The following is an 18,184-nucleotide window of genomic DNA, read 5'->3' as shown; positions in this document are numbered from 1 at the left end:
CGCCGAGGAGGCCTCGGCCAGCCCCGATGCCCGGCCACAGCTCGGCCGTGCCCTCGACACGCACAGACAGGGCCACTTCGCGCTCCTGCCCTAGGCCTCGGAGCCCCCCGGCCCTCCCCAGCCCTGACCACTCTGGCTGCAGCACCGGAGCCGCCCGGACCTCCCCAGCCCTGACCGCTCTGGCCGCAGCACCGGCCCGGCCTCAGCTCTGCCAACCCCGGGTTCGCCCCGGCATTCTGAGCACTGTACAAGTGGCCCTGCCTGCCAGCCCAACCCTGGCACTGGTGGGCCAGCTCCCAAGGCAAACCTTGATCTGGCAGCAGAATGGTTCATAGAGAGTGACTAATTATTTTTTCTTAAAGAACAATGAAACAGAAGTTCAAGCATATTTAACACCAGTAAAACGTTTTCCATCAAAAGAATATTCGCCACAACAGCTGAAGAGTTGTTTCACCCAAGCATTACTGAATACCAATGGATCATGCCTGCAGAGCAGTGTCTGCTAAATTACACTACATAAAGCTGGACAATTTAACATATGACATGTTGATCATTCAAGTTATTTCCAAAGCTAGAAAATGTCTTATTTTGCCTTTACAAAGGGCATTCATTGAAGCAAGCACCCACAGTTTTACTGAACATCCCACTGGCCAAATGTGTGACCAACTTTTGCACTTGGTTACTAGTATTCTTTATGATACTAGAATACAGAAAGAAAACCATTGAGATGGGGATTTGGTGAGTCATGACTATTGCTGTTTAACAGAGGTTAAACTTTATGTTTATTTAACATTGTACATAAAATGCATTATTATGAATGCCTGTCTTTCTGTATAGTCTCTGTACAGCATACTGTCTGGTATAATGAACAAAGCACCAGCTCTCCCTGGCTCTTTCTGAACCATTAGATATGCAGTGACAATTAAGAGTTTGTAAGGCTACATTAATTAGATGCAATAGGCAGGCAGGCACATTTTCACTTATTTTGCCTTCATTTATGAGACTTCTGCCACTTACTGTAGCCTTAGCACTGTCGTCTTAGCCACTCTGTAGTCTTAGCAGTGTTAACAATGGCTCTGTGTCTGGAATAGTGAATATATTCTCTAAATTACAGTACAGGCAGATGCAATTTAATAATATATTTGAGCAAATATAGCTGCTTAGAAAGGGTCAGAAGTCACCCTTTATTCCAAGTTTTTTCACCTATTAATAACAGACTTCTACTGTATTCTCTATTTTGTCTTCATAAAAGAAAATAGTCTAGAATCAAGAGCTTGACTTTACAAAAAGCCTACTGTGTTCTTAGATAAAAGAAGACAACTGTGACTACCTATGTCTTCTGTTTCTATAGACTTCTAAAGGAACAACATATTATGCTAAGTCAGTCTGCATCCTTTGAGCCAGGTTCAGTTCCTAGGACTGTTAGCAAATAAATAATCCACTATTAGTTACAAGTTTTTATTCCTCAAAGGAACTTGTTGGCATTTCCACGATACACAATTAATCAGAGATTTTTATACACTAATGCAGAAAATAATGTCTCCATACATTTCATTATTAGGTGTTACAACAAAGAAGTTATAATTTGAATGGTGTTGAATAATTTTGGATGTAAGAGGACTAAGTCTTGAAAATTTCACATTAGGTAGATTATCTGTAAAAACTGATACACAGTGACTCCTCAACCTGTACACAGACTGACTTGCAATGCTACTGTACCAAGTGCTGTGTATTATGAGAAAAAACTTTCTAGGAAACAACCCATTTCTTATAGAAGCAGGTGTCAAAGTTAGTGTCTGAAGCTGGCTCAGATTCCACCTCCATTTCAACAGAAAAATATATGATAGGCTCATTGTATAAGACTAGGTTCATTATAAAGCATTTGAAGATTTTCCATTTTGTGATGGGTAACCTAAACCTAATGTGGAACTTGTCTTCTGTTGCTGTTGGTGTATCAATTTAGAACAAAACAACTGAGAAGTATAATCCTAGATGTAAATCCACAGACACAGTGGCATAAATAACAGTCCTGAATGCTCAGTCTAGACTGAAATTATTATAGGACTAAAGCCCGTATATATGAATCATTAGATGTGTAGAATTAATGAAGACCTGACCACAAAAGATAAAATCCTCTGGGAATGCCTCTTGTTGTTCAAAAGAAAGGGTACTCAGTGATAACCCAGCCTAGTATCTGCTTCATGATAGGAATGGGCCATGGGCCTTCCTTGCATCTTAACAAGTGTTCAGGATTCAAAAGCTGGGCATTTGGTTAAATACAGATGCTGGATCAGAGCCTCACTGTTTTCTAAGAGGGAGGAGATATTCTTACAGAATATCTCACAGCAGCTCCAGAATACGACTCGTTATACATAAACAACATTAAAAGTAATTCCAGCTGCTGGAGGGAGAGAGAGGAAGGAAGGAGAGAATCACAGCCTACTGTAGATACAAACATTTAATGTGAATGTTTAACACATGAATATTTAACACGCTGACAAGTAACTTGTGTAGAGGAAACATCTCAAAGGCAAATCAAAACAAAAAAATAGGAGGCAAAATAAGATTTTGGGGATTTGGGGAGATTCTCAGAATATGTATTAATCTTAGCAACACCAAGAAAGATTTTAAGAGAGTTGTGAAAAAATTAGAGAAGATGGAAGCCGTAAGAATAAGAATTTGATTTACTCTGATGAAAGATCAGAAAATTCCTTCCCAGTCTCAGAAGTAGAACAAGTCTCGCCTCCTTACAAAAAGTCACAAAGTCTTACAAAACCTAAGCAGTTTACAGTCATAGACTCAGCTTTATGCACTGCAGATGTACCTTAACATCTTGACAATAACAGTAAGCAATAAAATCATAATGTATATAAAAACTTGCTGACTGGAATTTCTGGTACTATCTTCTCAGATAAAAATGCTTAATGTTAGGTCCAGATGCCTAGAAGTTAATATCTGGTTTAATCTCCAACTCATTCCTAGAAATTGATGTCTTATATTTGGTAAATATTAATAATAATGTAAATTGTAACTGGAAATTAGTTTCTGCTTTTATATGTGACAAGGTTGTAATATCCTGTGAAATTTGTGAAATTATGAACTGGAAGCAAAGTAAATTTTGAAAATTGAGCTTTTAGCATTACAGTTTTATTGCTGAATCAACTCCATTGCTTTTTTCTTAGGGTCATCTGGCACTCAAAAGTTTCATCAAGAAATAGTACACTACTAATAAACAACAAATACATTGTTATTATTGCTGTTATTGTTGTTACATGTCCCCATTAAAACTACAATTTTTTAAGTGGTACACATTATCACCCTATAACTTGGGTGTTACACTTTTCTCTGCAATGTATGAAGCCAGTTGCTAGTACACAAATATCGAAGAGGTGGACTGAAAACATGTAAGCTTAACATTCAGCTATGAAGGTGCTGCTAACATGCTTTACTACATGGAATTTATAGCAGTAAGGTTTCTCTGGCTAGTAATGAAGAATTCTACTGTCTTTCCCAATGGTATTCTAAGCAAATGCCCTCAGGACACATGTACCTGGAGCCAGTGCAGGTCACAGCACTTTTTTTATGCCTTTAAATACTGTGCCTAAACTACGACTGAGACTACAGAAAGCATTACCACAGGACACCTAATCTCACCTCTTGAGACCTTGAGGGAATTGCACATGAACAGAAATGTTACGGCCTGCGGTCTGAATTTGCCTTCTCCAATGAGCCACCACACCATAGTATTAATTCAGATGAATCTCTGGTTGATGCAAACAAAAGATATTGCAAAACTAAAGTGTCAGGGTGTAGAGGGAAGATTTCACAGTACATGCTTGTACCCTACATTTTCCTATGTTCCATTAATCCACCCATCTCTTTAAAGAATGGAAAGTGAGGAGAAAGACATTATAGCTGTACTACATGATGTATAAATGCAAAATAATGTGAATTTATTATCAGCACTCACTATATATTCCAGATCTCTGGAGAAGCTAAAACACCTCAAACTATAACTAGCAATTTTGCAACAATTTTATTTTACCTACTTGTTTCCATGTGTGGTCTGTTAGCATACACATACATAGATTTTAAATTTCAATTGGAAGGATTTTTTTCACTATGACTCTAAAATGCAAGATTTTAACACTCCAAGGTGACATGTGTCCACATGTTATTGCATAATAACACTTTTTGACACCTGTACTTAGCTAGCAGGCTACATACATCCTTTCCAGTTGAGCAGAAGTGACTGTTCTGAGAGCAATCCCTTCATAATAGGGACATCTTCATGGAATTCTTCTGGCTAAAAAATAAGAACATGTTCAAGGATTTGTAAGTGCTATTTCCATTATCTGTGACCTCCAATGTTCCAGGTCCTGTAATCTGTTTCCTTCTGTTCTGTCAAGGTCCTCCAACACTCATTTCCTAGTTCACATGCTTAAGTAATTCTCCATCCTGAATCCCAAATTATTCTCCCTTCTCTTCCTAACTGCATTTTTATTACCATTCTGCTGCCATATATGAAATGAGACTGCTCCTGAATGACAGGTTTCCATTCTGTTCACCCTTAGAGATAAAAATGTTTTATACATTTCTAATGTGAAGAGCTGGTTCAAAATCAAAAGGCCATCTAAGAAGGTCCATAAAATAAAGGGACTGCTGCATTATAAAACTGCTTTCTATACCTGAATAAAATCACTAATTAAATATCTCAGTGAGCAGTAGCATTTGTCTAGTCTCCTCTGAAATGGTGTCATTCACACTGCACCATCACCCATTAAAACAAAATCAGCTCTTCATGTCCCCTAAAACATTTTGCCAGTCAAGAATCAATCTGTTTGGAAGCCTGTCACAGAAAACAACTGTGAAGAGTGAAATCAACATTCCAACAGTATTGTAAATTATAAGGTAACCAGAAACTAATTTGAAAAAAGAGAGATGTTTTGTAGAAACAACCGTGTGTTGACAGAGAGATTAATAAAAGGAATGTCAAAAAAAGACTTTTGATATTACAAGAAGAAGAATACTCATTTTGATATACATTCCTGCATTATAATTCAGCATTATGAATTTGAAAGTTGAGATTCTAAATCTTGCAAATCTTTTTCCACTTGCTCAATTAAAGACAGGTATCTGTATGGGTTCCACAGGAAAGGGCCCAGGTTAAGTCTTTCCTGTAAGTCGAATGAGACTTGAACTAGTCTGAAATAATAGTTCAGAAACTCCATCTTTCTCTACTGCTTCTAAATTGTATCTTCTCATTTGTTTTTTTATAAGACAGATGGAGTACTTAAAGAGCAACCTAAATTTGTGTGGCAATTATTACAGAATTCAAAGAAAAGCTGCAAATATATTCATTAAAAATAGCAAGAAATGTTGAATTTCTGTCATGCTTTAAGCAGCAGACCTCATGCTAGAGAAACTGATGTCAAAGATAAGAATCAGAAGTTTTTTGACTGCCCTTTTACTATTTTCTGGAAGGTTTTCTCTACTCTAGTAACCCAGTTTGGACTCGCCTAAGGTAAAGAGAGTGACCTATAAACTGAAAGAGGGGCATAAAAAAGAAGGAAAAGAAGGAAAAGAAGCAGATGTATGGGATCCTATTACAAGCAAACCACATGGACAGTAATATAAAAGTTGATATCACTATCAGTAAGCCAAGAGGAAAACAGGACTGGTTGACAGGTACACTTGCCTGGTGGGAGAAGCTTGGTTTCCAATCTCAGAGTACTGATTTCATGTTAAAGAGCTCTCAAAGAAAAACAAAACAAATTAATAAACAAAAATTCACACAAAACCCCAAACAAACAAAAAACAAGAACAAGAAAACAAAACCATCTTATTTAGGACTTTCCTTGGCCTCTTAGACAGAGCATCCTCATACAGGAACCATTCTGTTGAGATTTTTACAGCATTGGGCTCTTCTGAATGTTTGCCTATTCAGACTCCTCAGTCACTTAAACAAGACATGTTATTGCTAATATGTGGTCTGTGCAATAGCAATGTTTCTTTTTTTTTATGAGTGCTGCTTCCAGGATGGCAGGATTGTGGGGTCTTTTTTGTTTGGTGCTGGTTTTTTGGTTGGTTGGGTATTAAAATAGGGGTAATCAAATGTTTCAGAAAGCTAATGTTTTTGACTTCCCATACTTCCTTTCCCTGTCAATGTAGCAATAGCAATATTTGTTCTTCAGCTTAAAAGACAATACCAGCTGTCTGTGATTAATGGGTCTTGATTAATGATTAAGTGGAATAAAACAATCCTCTGGAGGGAGAAAAAAGGAAGGAATGAAGAAAATAGAATGGAAAGTAAGTGGAAATGGAAACAATCAGGAAGCAGGGAAAACAGGAACAAGATGATGCAGAAGGGTAAGCTGAAAAACAGTCTGTAACATAAGTGCAAGAGAGTTTATAAGACTGATCAGGTATCCAGGAACAGCAGTAAATTATCCATATATCCTTTACTGAAGACAGGTCCACTACAAGTTGTATTTAGTAGACAATCTAAAAGCATTAAGTTAAAATAGGACTTTGGTTATCCAGACAGCTGCAAAATTGAATAAACTCTTCAAAAAATCAATTTCTGAATCAAAAATTTTGATTAAAGCACAGCAACTTTGTAATTAAGAAGAATAAACTGAAAGAAGTTCAAATCCTAGCATGTTTTCAAGATACACTTCATATTATAACTTGCAAAGAGTTGTTTCTTGAATCTTAACCATCAGCAATAATTTAATGCACCTAAACATTTTCTAGGTAACAGTACACTCCCATCCATTGAATCCATTTAAGTCAAACTGTAGCTGTAGTAAACTATGCATAAATGAGAATTTGATAGTCACAATAAGTTATTACTTGATTTTGATTTCTGGATAATACATTAATGAAATTATTCCTGAATGGTAACAACAAAGACAGAACCCTAAAGATAATGAGCATGTACGGGTAAAATGCAGAATGAGATGACAGTACATATATATCCTGAATGCTTTAGGAAATGCAATAAGGAACTTGACCGAAAGAAAATTACCTGAAACAGAACCATATATTTTCCTATTATTAACAGAAAAAATGAAGGTTAACAAATGTTTTTCTTCTTGGAGTACCTTTTGTGAGAGATCTCAATCACTAAACAATCAAAACTTCTATAAAAACTGAAAGCATTAACATGGATTAAATGGGACAAGTTGGGAATACTCGGACACAGAAGACTGACTTTCTAGTCTCACATGCCAGAAGGCTGTTCCACATTGATATTCTATTCTAAGGATGGAAGCCAATGTTTTTCAATCCCAGGCTCTTTTTTACATACCAGTAATTATCCTCAGTCTCTCTTCCTGCTTCACTACAGGCTAGGAAAAGAAGTAAAAAAATGCTTGACTTGTAGATTACTGTCTTAAAAATCTGAAAATTAAATCAGTTTGCCAGTGACTCTACAGTCTTGCAAAACACTTTTAACTATGTGTTTGCTGAATATTTTATGCCAACACATGGTCCCTGTTTCCCTCTCTGTGATTCAGATACCTACCCTGCTAAGGCCTACTCTGTTAAGCAACTTGTGCTGGAATACTGAAGCAGCTATGTGTCTTCACAGAACATATAAGAGCCATCATTCAGACTTAAAGAAAAAAAAAAAAGATGGCAGTGGATTGGCCCCCCATTCTTCAAATACTTCCCACCTACTAGAGAATTCAAACAAAAAAACTGTCCCACAGTGCACATTCCATCCTACTGGTATTGCCAGAATAGAAGTGTTTCAATTGTTTGGCACAGTGCATCACCAGGAATAAATACATCAAGCCAACTGGAGCTTGCATTAGGTATTAAGACCTATTCTTTCTGGGATACTCTGACATTTTGTCACAGTATCAATACAATTACATTTTCAATTGCTTTGAGTGCTACTGGGAAATGGTCCTGAAGCATGAACAACTTCTCACACATTCTGCAAGTCTCCCATCTTGAACAACACACAAGTATTTAAACCTAACAAACAAGAAGCTTCCTTTACCAAATAAAGGTAAGGTATTTCCTAATCTTTTTCTAATGTGATAGTACATGGCAACATTCTTCTTACTCATTACTTCCCAAGGAAGATTTTCTTATGGACAAAATATTTCTTTTATTATAGATTCAGCACATTAACTCAGCAGAAGATTTGGAAAAGATTTGCAAACAACTTTCAGCTGTATAGAAAATCTGCTGCAAAGTACTTTCTACCTAGTTCTATGAAAGCTGCAAAACAAATGAACAAAATCACCTCCAACAACTTCTTGATCAATGTTTATCACTACTGAGGTGTTGCCAAAAAAAAATGGCAGGTTTCCTTCAGGGGTCCATCATGCATTAAAGAGGATTCACAGCTGGAAGTCAAGTACAAACTCCTCCTGAGAGAAATCCTGTGTTCTAAATAAGATTATATTTTGGCAATTTGCAATTACCTTTAAAAAAAAGCTCCAATGGTGAAATACGCTGCAAATATAACAAAGAAAAAAGCTTCAGGTTTTTGCTCATATTTATTTTGATGTAGAATTTAAACCAACAGAGTGAGAATAGGAAGGAAAAATCATAAAATTCCTCTAAAACAGAGGACAACAATGAAGAAGTATGTGAGAAACTAAAACTGTATTTTGTAACAAGACAGACTGATAGAACAGAGAGAAAGACAGACAATAATGAAAGACAAAGCAGATACTCCAGATGCCAGATGCATAGATGATGTCAAAATTGATGCCTGTAATGACAACAGCTATAGTACAAGAACTTGACATCTATACTAATAGTTTGCATAAACTTTCTTTACCCCTGGATGGATGCAACCTCACAATTATTTAGAAGCATCTACATTAGTAACATTAGCAGCATTTGGTTGAGGGATTGTGTCAAATGGTCAGAAGGAAGCTGTGAGTAACCACTGTGTAACTTACCACAGCTTTTATCGTGCAGCCAAAGCAGCAGAGAAAGACAACATAATATGTAGCTGTCATCAAATGTAGACATAGCCCACATAATTTAATCTTCTAATAAAATATTTAGCTTTCATCTATCTTTGAAAAAGAAAACGTAAGGACATGGGTGAAAAGTAAACCAATCCGAGCTTACTCCATTTACTTCCCTATAAGTAGAAATATGTACAAGACCACAGCAAGGGAAAGCAAACACATATGGCTTTGCCCTTTACTACACTAATCATGACTGATATCAAAGTTAAAATGCCCTAACATTATCAGGAAAACATGTTTTAAGATAGTGCCCAGCTATCCCAAGGGTTTGCAAGTGCTCATCAGATCTGCGTGAGAGGATGAGCAGATCGAGGCCAGACAATGAAAGCTTGTTTGAAAGGTCAAAAAAAGCACAGCTACACAGACTACAGTCCCACACTTCCACAAGTGCTCCAGAAAGGCTCTTGGGGTCACATAGTGAGAACAGAAGCAAATTCCTCTTTCAGTTTCATTTATTATGCAGGCTACAAGCAGAATGTTGCCCATAAAAAGAATCTTTCCAAACGCAGAGCAGTCTGTATTACGGACCACTGTCATTCAGTTGCCTTTGTTTGGTTGGGCAACTACAACTTACTATTTCAAAGGCAAAATCAATACAGGCAAATTCAATACTTTAAAGCAAATACATTGCAGGGTGCCTTTTAAAGATAATTTTTGGTACAGACATAAAACTATGATACTTTGCCTTAAAGTATAACAGAAAATTATAAAACCTATTAGGACTACTCAAATCTAACTAACTTTAATTCCCACGTTGAGTACAATATTATCATTAACTGATCCACTAGCTGAACTGACCCAACAGCTTAAAACAAGTCAAAAAACAGGTGACCAAAAATTCATTAATTGACCATCTACATCCCCCAGGAGTCACTCTATGGAGAAAAAAAATAAACACTTCCCCACACTGTTCCTTTACCATGCCATCCTTTCTTACTATATTTTTCTTATACTTTTGAGGGAGACAGAACATAAATAAACAACATTTGTAGGTTTTTTCATATATCTTATTTTGGCAGTGGTTGCAGTGTACATAACAGGGAAGAGTCTTGGAAAAAAGCTCTTGGCAGTTGGGGGATTTATTTTTTTCTGCTTGCAGAGCCACATTTCCAGGTGTATTATACAACTCCATTGATTGTCATTGGCTCAGAATTCTAGTGCACTTGTTTATTTGTCTTCCACCTCCACTTACAGATTCACTTGATTTGGGGTTATTTTCACTTTGTTAAGAAACTTTCACTGATTTCCTATTCTGCTTGTATATCTGCTGTGTATCCCAAACCACTCATTCACTACCTACAGATTTTTGATTCCCTCAGTTGAAAGGAAAACCTTTCCTTATAAAAGGATTGGAAGAAAAAAGCCACGTTTCTGCTAGATGAGCTCTCTTTATTATCCTCTCTATAATTCCAAATAAATTTCCAGACAGCTGCCAAGATCGTTGTTTTCCCTCAGACTGGAGGCCAAAATGGTGGCTAACCTCAAGCTTGTGGACTGGTGTTAGATGGCTCTTGCCACACTTAAGTCATTTGTGAAAAGCCTATCAGCATAAATTAGAAAGGATCAGCCCTGCATGAACTGCAAAACTAGAACTACTATATAATGTAACATTATGTTACTTGCTTTCCAAATGAAATTATGTATTCCTAGTTATAATAATTCTGTTAATATATATGTACATATTTACTTAAATAAACACACATATATATGTATGTGTGAAAGAACTGCATTATCTCACAAATCCTACACAAACGTTTAAATTACTTATGGGGGTAAATATAAGAGTTCAAGAGTACTGATCACAGGGCACATCACTTCCCTGTTTATAACAGTTGCTAAGATGCTAGCACAGATATTGCATTGTACAGAAACCAACAAAAAGGCACATTCACAGATGCAGCTTATTGCCTTTTGTCTGCCAGAATAAAGCAACACAGCATAGGAATTATTTATCATTCTGCCAGGGGGCGGGTGGAATGTAAAAATAAATACTGTATTTTGCTGCACTTAGCTAGTTTTTAGCAACCTGATCATATCCAAGAAATTATGACTCTTATAGAAAAATATCAATGATGAAAAAACCCAGTTAATTTTAATGTAATATCCACTATAAATAATCTTATATAATAAATACCAGAGTTATTACTCCATATATGATTTATTTCAAAGTACACTGATTATAAAGGACACTTACTCAGCTACCAAATTTCACAGCACATCAGCTTGTACAAGTCTAGATGATCTGCATGCAACAGATACTCACTCTCTTCTATATACAATCAGCTGTGCAGAAGAGATAATTATGTGGCATCTCAGCCCACTCATGTTAGAGCTCCTCTTTCTGGTGAAACATACTCCTAAAGTACGAATGGGTTCCCACTCTTACCACATCAGAAGTACACACTAAATCACATATTTTAACAGATATCTACTGGTTCAAAGGAGGTACAAGCACCGGACTTCCTGCTGAAGAAATAACCCACCAAACATCTTTTGGGAACCTTAATCAGTGGTCTTGTTTAGGGAGAGGATAGCTTTAGGCAAAACTTCCTTTTCTTGGCAGATGTCAGAGGTCAATCAAAGGCATCATTCCAGGTTTTAGTAAAACAGAAGACCTTTTACCTCAAAGTGACTGCTTAACAGAGTACCTTCAAAGAGTACAGTCACTTGAGCAGCTCTCCTCAGCACAATACAGGAGGGAAAGGATGATTTCATTTATGTAGAATGAGGCTGTAAATATGCAAATATCCCTTAATTAGAAGGAAGAGTCAGATGTATCCCACCTCTGCCCATGAAAAGTTGCCCATAATTTCTACAGGCGTGTGGACAGCACTGAATTTCTACAGCAGCAGTAGACTCTGTGGGATTATCCCACAAGCAAGAAAGATTCCCTCCTGGCTACTTTTATTTCTGGGTGCTTATAGCATCCGAGCTGCTGCAAAGTACCACAGCAGATTAATGTGATAAAAAACTCTTGATGCTTCATATGGATTGCAGCTCTATTACTTGGAATGGCAGGTATGAAGCTATTTATATCTATCCATACCTGGAGAGAAGTGAATTCCAGAGACTGGAATTCCAGTATCATAAAAGCTTTGTACCAACAAATTTAGACTGACAATATGAAAAGGGAAAAAAAAAAAAAAAAAAAAAAAAAAAAGCAGAAGCATTCATATAAAGTTTAAGTTGCACAGGTCTTTTGTCCAAAATTATACTCAGTCACTGTAGGGATCTGTTGCCTAAGAATACTCATGATATCCAAGACATCCACTTAACTCTAACAGTCACCAGGCATTTATTTCCTGTCATTCTAGCAAAAATAAAGCACAGGTTTATTATAAACTTTTTCTCCCACAGTTATTTATTAGACTTGTCACCACTTTCCCACACCATCTTCATGGACTTTGAGTCCTGTGTATGACACCACCTCCCAAGTAAGCACTCACAGAAAATGAAGTTGAAAAGAAGTTTGAAAGGTTCCTCTGTTACTCTTCTTCCAGGATTTCTTGGGTACTTCTTCATTGTTTCCTCAATCTCTGACTGAAACACCTTCTCCAAAGTCCCAAATGATTCAGTACAACTTTCCCATATGGAAACCTAAACATCCAGGTTCACTTATATGTTGTACAATGCACAGCCATTTACATTTTCCTTACCTTCACTGTAACAAGGTGAGGTTGTTAACAAATTTGGGTATTTATCTTCCCTGTATTAAACAAATCAGAGTATTATTTCATAAAACACACCTTATTCCTAACCTAACAGGAAAGCTCTTATAGTCCTAAGTTAATGTAATTTACACTATCCTACTAGATCCATCTGTATTATTTTATTAGATTATTAGACAATAATATTATGTCAGACTCCCTAACATAATAACCAGATGTTAAGAAATCACATTAGCAGATTTTGTAAATCTGACTGCCTCTGAGCCACATACTAGCAACAGGAAACACAAATAAACACAGTTAAGCAACTGTGAATGTGACATTCCTTCACACTTCAGGGGTGAATGCAGAGCAAACAGATTTTCTCATATCCAAGTGAAGATCAGTTACCAAATTTACTAAATCGCCTCCACATTTCTGTGTTTAAGTGCAACAGCATTTTTTCTTCTGACTGGATGATTATGGCATATTTATTTTATTTTTGCTTATTACATAACAGTAACAACTAATTAACCTTTGCAGAATGACATATTTATGGCTCTAATATAAGGATACAGTGTAGAGAAATACAGGCCTAGTAGAACAGGAGAGACTTTGAGAAAAAGAAATGCAAGAGTGGAGTTGGGATGGTAGTAGAGAGAATTTTCCCTCAACTATGTATTAGTGTCCTGCTTGTTAAAAAATACAATTAAGTTTAATTAGTCAACAAGAAGTGTAGCTAATGAAACTCTTTCTAGATAATGTCCAGTGACAGTTATACATAACCCACTCAATAGCATATAACTATGTGTAACAGTTCCATTAATCTTCTTACTTACAGGTGTTCTGATTGTACTGTCCTTGCTCATGGCTGAGCCAATACCTTACTGCCAAGAATGGCTCTGTTTAAGTCAATAAACTAAAATATGTACAACACTCAAGTGCTAAAGGATAACAAATGTAGAACCTGGATACTTTCAGATACTCTAGAATCTTAACTGGACTTGAAAATGCAGTAATCAATTTGGCTCAAGAAATACAAAGAAGTGCTAGACCACTAGGTGTGGAAAAATTGTATTACCTAAATCCTACCAGTTTTATTGCCTATTCACTTACTGATCAAACCATCTCTGGTACGGAGTACTTTTCATATTTTCACAGAACCACAAAATGCTTTGGGTTGAAAGGGACCTTAAAGCCCATCTCATTCCAACCCTGTGCCATGGGAATGGACACCTTCCACTCAACCAGGTTACTCAGAGTCCTGTTCAACCTGGCCTTAGACACTTGCAGGGATGGCGCAGCCAGAGCTTCTCTGGGCAACCTGTTTCAGCACACAATCACACTTGGGATAAAAAATTTCTTCCTTACGTCCAACCAAAATCCTCTTTCAGTTAAAAAACATTGCCTCTTGTCCTATCAACAGAAATCTTGGAGGAAACAAAAAGGAAAAACAAAAAAAAAAGAGGGGTCAAAAATATATAATAAAATCTTTCTCACAAATCCCCTTTATACATATCAAAAAGCTGAACAATCTCAACTCTTTTGGCCTTTCCTCACAGGAGAGGTGCTCCAGCCCATTAACCATCTTTGTGGCCCTCCTATGGACCTGCTCCAAGATCCCTGCCTTACTTGTGTTGGGAATGCTGGAGACAGATGCAGTACCTTCAGGTGGGGTCTCACTGGAGTGGAGTAGAGAGGCAGAATTACTTCCCTCATCCTGGTGTACCACTTCTTTTCATGCAGCTCAGGACACAACTGGCTTTCTGGGTTGCAGATGCACATTGTCAGTCCACAGCCAAGTTTTCATCCACCAGTATCCCAAGTCCTTCTTCTGCAGCACTGCTCTCAAACCATTCATGCCCCAGCTTGCGCTGATAATGGGGATCACCTGACCCCGGTGTAGGACCTTGCACTTGGCCTTGCTTGGCTTTAAGCAGCTTGTGGATCCTCAAGCCTGTCATGCCCCCGTACTGAATGGCATCCCTTCCTTTTAGTGTATCAAATGAACCACTCACCTTGGTGTCATCTGCAGCTGTGCAGACCTGATCAAAATAAACTTGACCTCATTTATTTTGGTGACGTACATACTGAATAACACTAGTTTCAGTATGAACACAAATCATTACTGGTTCTCACTTGGATACTGAACTATTGACTGTAACTCTTGGGATAAGGATGCTGTGGAGGACATTACCACAGAACCAGACCAAAAATGAAGCAGCATGCTGAGAGAGAAAGTTTTCATTCAATAAGACCTGTCTGCAGTAAAAAACAACAGGGAACATATTACAATGTGTTTAAATCTCTTAAAATTCTGCCCAGCCTCTCAAGTTTATTCCACAGTGAATCGTTTTATATAAAACTAGGATGCTGGTAAAATCAGGTAGGTCTGAAGCTCTGTAACTAGGTTCAGCAGATCTACTCAAAGAGTAAATGATTAACCCACCTAAAACATGCACAGAAAAGCCTAGATTAAGTGGACCAAACTTACACAGAGAAGAAAGGTATAAGCCATCTGAATCTGCATTTCACTATTTCCAACACTTCTGAGTATATTAAAATATTTAAAAAGTGTTAAATTGAGTTTCATTTTTGTTATGAACCTATCCCACTGGTATAAAATTTGAACCTCAGAAGGCAAAATGAATTACATTCAAGGATTTACCAGCAGTAGCTCAGGAAGCTTTATCTGCAGTAGTGTTACAGCCAATAGCTTCCACATAGTACAACACTGCTGTGACTAAAATAGCCCTCAGTTCGAGGATGCCCTTCCTGCATGGTACTGGAGGAAATTAAGAATAGTAAATGCAGGCCAAGTGACAAGAATGACACCTTGATAGTGTCACAGTTCCTCAAAAGCTGTCCCAAATGAAACAGAACTTCCCCAGCTTGGAAATAGAATTCTTCTTAGGAGAAATCTAACATGATCACTTCACAGCAGTAACTAGGAAATCACAATTATAAACTCAAGTTTTGGTTGCATCCATTACTGGCAAAAAAAAAAAAAAAAAAAATCATGGGTAAGTAGTTCTTCCTAGAGAAGATCTAAAAAGATAGATATAAAAAAGCTAGATGAATATGAGTTGGAAATAATAAACTGGGCCTTCTCAATGTTTCTTAAAATAGTGATAAAATTTTTTGTTAAAGATGTCATCATCCCCTTTGGTCTTCAGTGTCCATTTGTAGCGTAAAACTGAACTGCAGTTCACTGCTACAGGAAATTGTTTATGGGAAAATCATTAATTCTACAATGAAGTAAAAATAATTTCAACATTCATTTCAACAGTCACATGAGAACATTTAATATTGCAGTCACATGAAAGAAAAGTACTGCTTCCCTTAAAAAATAAAATCCCACTCCTAAACCATGCACTTGACTAATCTCTTCTAAAGAATCAGACTGATGACACAAGTTAAAAAGCTTTGAGAAGTATTTGCCTTTGTCATCTATAAATGCTGTGAAGAATCCTTGAGATTCCAAGGAAAGAAGTTTAGGACATCTATTCCTCTGAAAAATATACCTGCAGGCTAATAAATAACTAGCTAGCTGCAGAAACAAAGACAAGAAAGTCAAGAGAATAACTGTTACAGCAACCTAATTTAAAAGGAAAACTACATTACATGTGCTCTATTTGAAAATGCTGCACTTTCCATTTTTATAGATCCTTAACATTATGGGCTCTAACAAGTGAAAGAACTTTGCTTCCCAACACAAGAGCAGAGTAAGTGCTCAAGATTTCTGCAAATGTAGTAGCACAATAAACATTTCCACTACTAATATCCATACACGTAAATGAACTAAAATGAAGTAAACACACTAATGAAACAGCTCAATTAGCAAAAATTCTACAATTCTTCAGAATGCTGCCTTCTTCCCTAAAGGTGAATATAAAGATTCATCCTTTCTTACGCATGTAACATGCTTTCAAAATGAAGTTAAAAATATTACTGTATTATGACAGTAAAACACTAGGTATCACTCATAATGACTTTACTAGAGAGTTCTTGCTTACAAATGGCAAATGAGGAAGCATACATAGCACTTATTGAACTCTATTCAAAAGCTATTTTTCCCTTCTTGAATAGCGTGTTCCTACTCTTCTTCCAGAATAATACTTCCACTCTTTCTGCCATCAGTGCTGAGTATCTATGATCCTAGGCCTACACACTCTCTGCAGTACTCTGCAAAACCATTTGAATTCCACAGAAGTAGAAAAGATTCTCTCATAAGTTAAATTATTTCATACTCACCAATTTTTATTTCACCTTAGCTTTGTGGCTTGTCTTCCCTCCCTAAACTTTTTTTTTCCATTTCCCTTTCCAAAGGAAGCCAAGCGGATTTTCGTTTAGTCAGATCAAGGTTCAGACCATGGCAGTGAATTAAAAACCCGATTTTTCCAAGGTGTAAACATGTCACACAGCATGCCTGTGGTACCGAGGCAAAGGCTGCTTTACCAAGACACGTTTATGCTTTTGCATAACGCGGCTCACTGCTGGAGGCCTTCGGGGCTCCTGGAGCAGCAGACCGGTCCTAAGGGGGTTTGCTTATTCTGCATGTTTGTTTTGCACGGAAATATCGCGCACACTGGAAGAAGAAATCAGCTCTCTACCAACACCTTCAAACAGGCGAAACAGCTTTGCAAACCCCGTGTCCCCCATCGCAAATACATCGCCTTCCAAGGATCAATGAAAGCGGAGCCCAAATACCCAGATTAAGTTCTGCCCCCGGTGACCTTCCCGCGGCGCCGGTTAGCAGGACGAGCGGGAAGCTCCCGCTGTAGGCGCCGCGACCCCCGGCAGCCCACAGGTGCCACCGCGCACCGGGTTCCAGCACCGCGCACCGCTCCGGGCACCCCACGGCCCCCGGCCCCGCACAGCGCTTCAGACATCCCGCACTCAGCCCGGCCCGGCCCGGCCCGGCGTGCGCACCTGCCGCCCGGCCCCTCTCTGCCCCAGAACGCGGACAAAGCGGCCACAACGCACCTGCTCCCGCGGCGAGGGCGGCGGCGGAAGCTCCAGGTCTGCCCGCCCCCATCTCTGCGCCCACCGGCTCTTTCCCTGAACCGACCGTCCTGCTTTGCTCCAGGCCAAGCCAGGTGGTCCGGCGTCCCGGGGTCTACCTCTGACACAGGGGACCCTGCGGCCACCGCGCCCCACATTTGCCAAGGGAAACAAACTCCGTCTGCCTCTGGCCGCCGCTGTCCGGCCGGGCGGATCCGCGCTGTGAGCAGGCCGGAGGGCAGTACAGGCGCCGGCAGCCCCCGCCCCAGCACCGGCGCTCGCCCCGTCGTGCCCCGCGCTCACCGTAGAGATGTGCGGAGGCTTCGCCCTTCCTCGCCATCGTCTCCCGGTGCCCTCCGCGCCAGCACTGTCGAGGCACAGCCAGGGGCCCGGCGCTTCGCCCCGCCGCTCAGCGCGTTCTTTGTTGCCGTGAAGGCATGAGAGGCGGCGGCGGCCGGGCAGCCTCCCGCTCCTCTCTGCCGCGGCCACCCGCAGCACCGCCCGCACCCCACGCCCACCCTCCCGTCCCGC

At 38.8% G+C, this 18,184-nt stretch overlaps 1 protein-coding gene across 2 annotated transcripts in view; it reads right to left on the bottom strand.

Annotated features, from left to right (window-relative positions):
• SLC44A5 (solute carrier family 44 member 5) overlaps positions 1 to 18,184 on the bottom strand; it is a 67,320-nt gene extending 49,136 nt beyond the window's left edge. For both annotated transcript variants that reach the window (XM_021542586.3, XM_021542588.3), the window contains exon 1: positions 17,957 to 18,184. In XM_021542586.3, coding sequence (XP_021398261.1) covers positions 17,957 to 17,993 — 37 coding nt within the window. In that variant the 5' untranslated portion in view covers positions 17,994 to 18,184. The remainder of the gene's footprint in view (positions 1 to 17,956) is intronic.

Source organism: Lonchura striata, chromosome 9, assembly GCF_046129695.1.
Source record: "Lonchura striata isolate bLonStr1 chromosome 9, bLonStr1.mat, whole genome shotgun sequence".
Lineage (NCBI taxonomy): Eukaryota > Metazoa > Chordata > Aves > Passeriformes > Estrildidae > Lonchura > Lonchura striata.
Note: the sequence above shows the minus strand (reverse complement) of the source record. Positions and strands in the feature narration are given on the sequence as shown.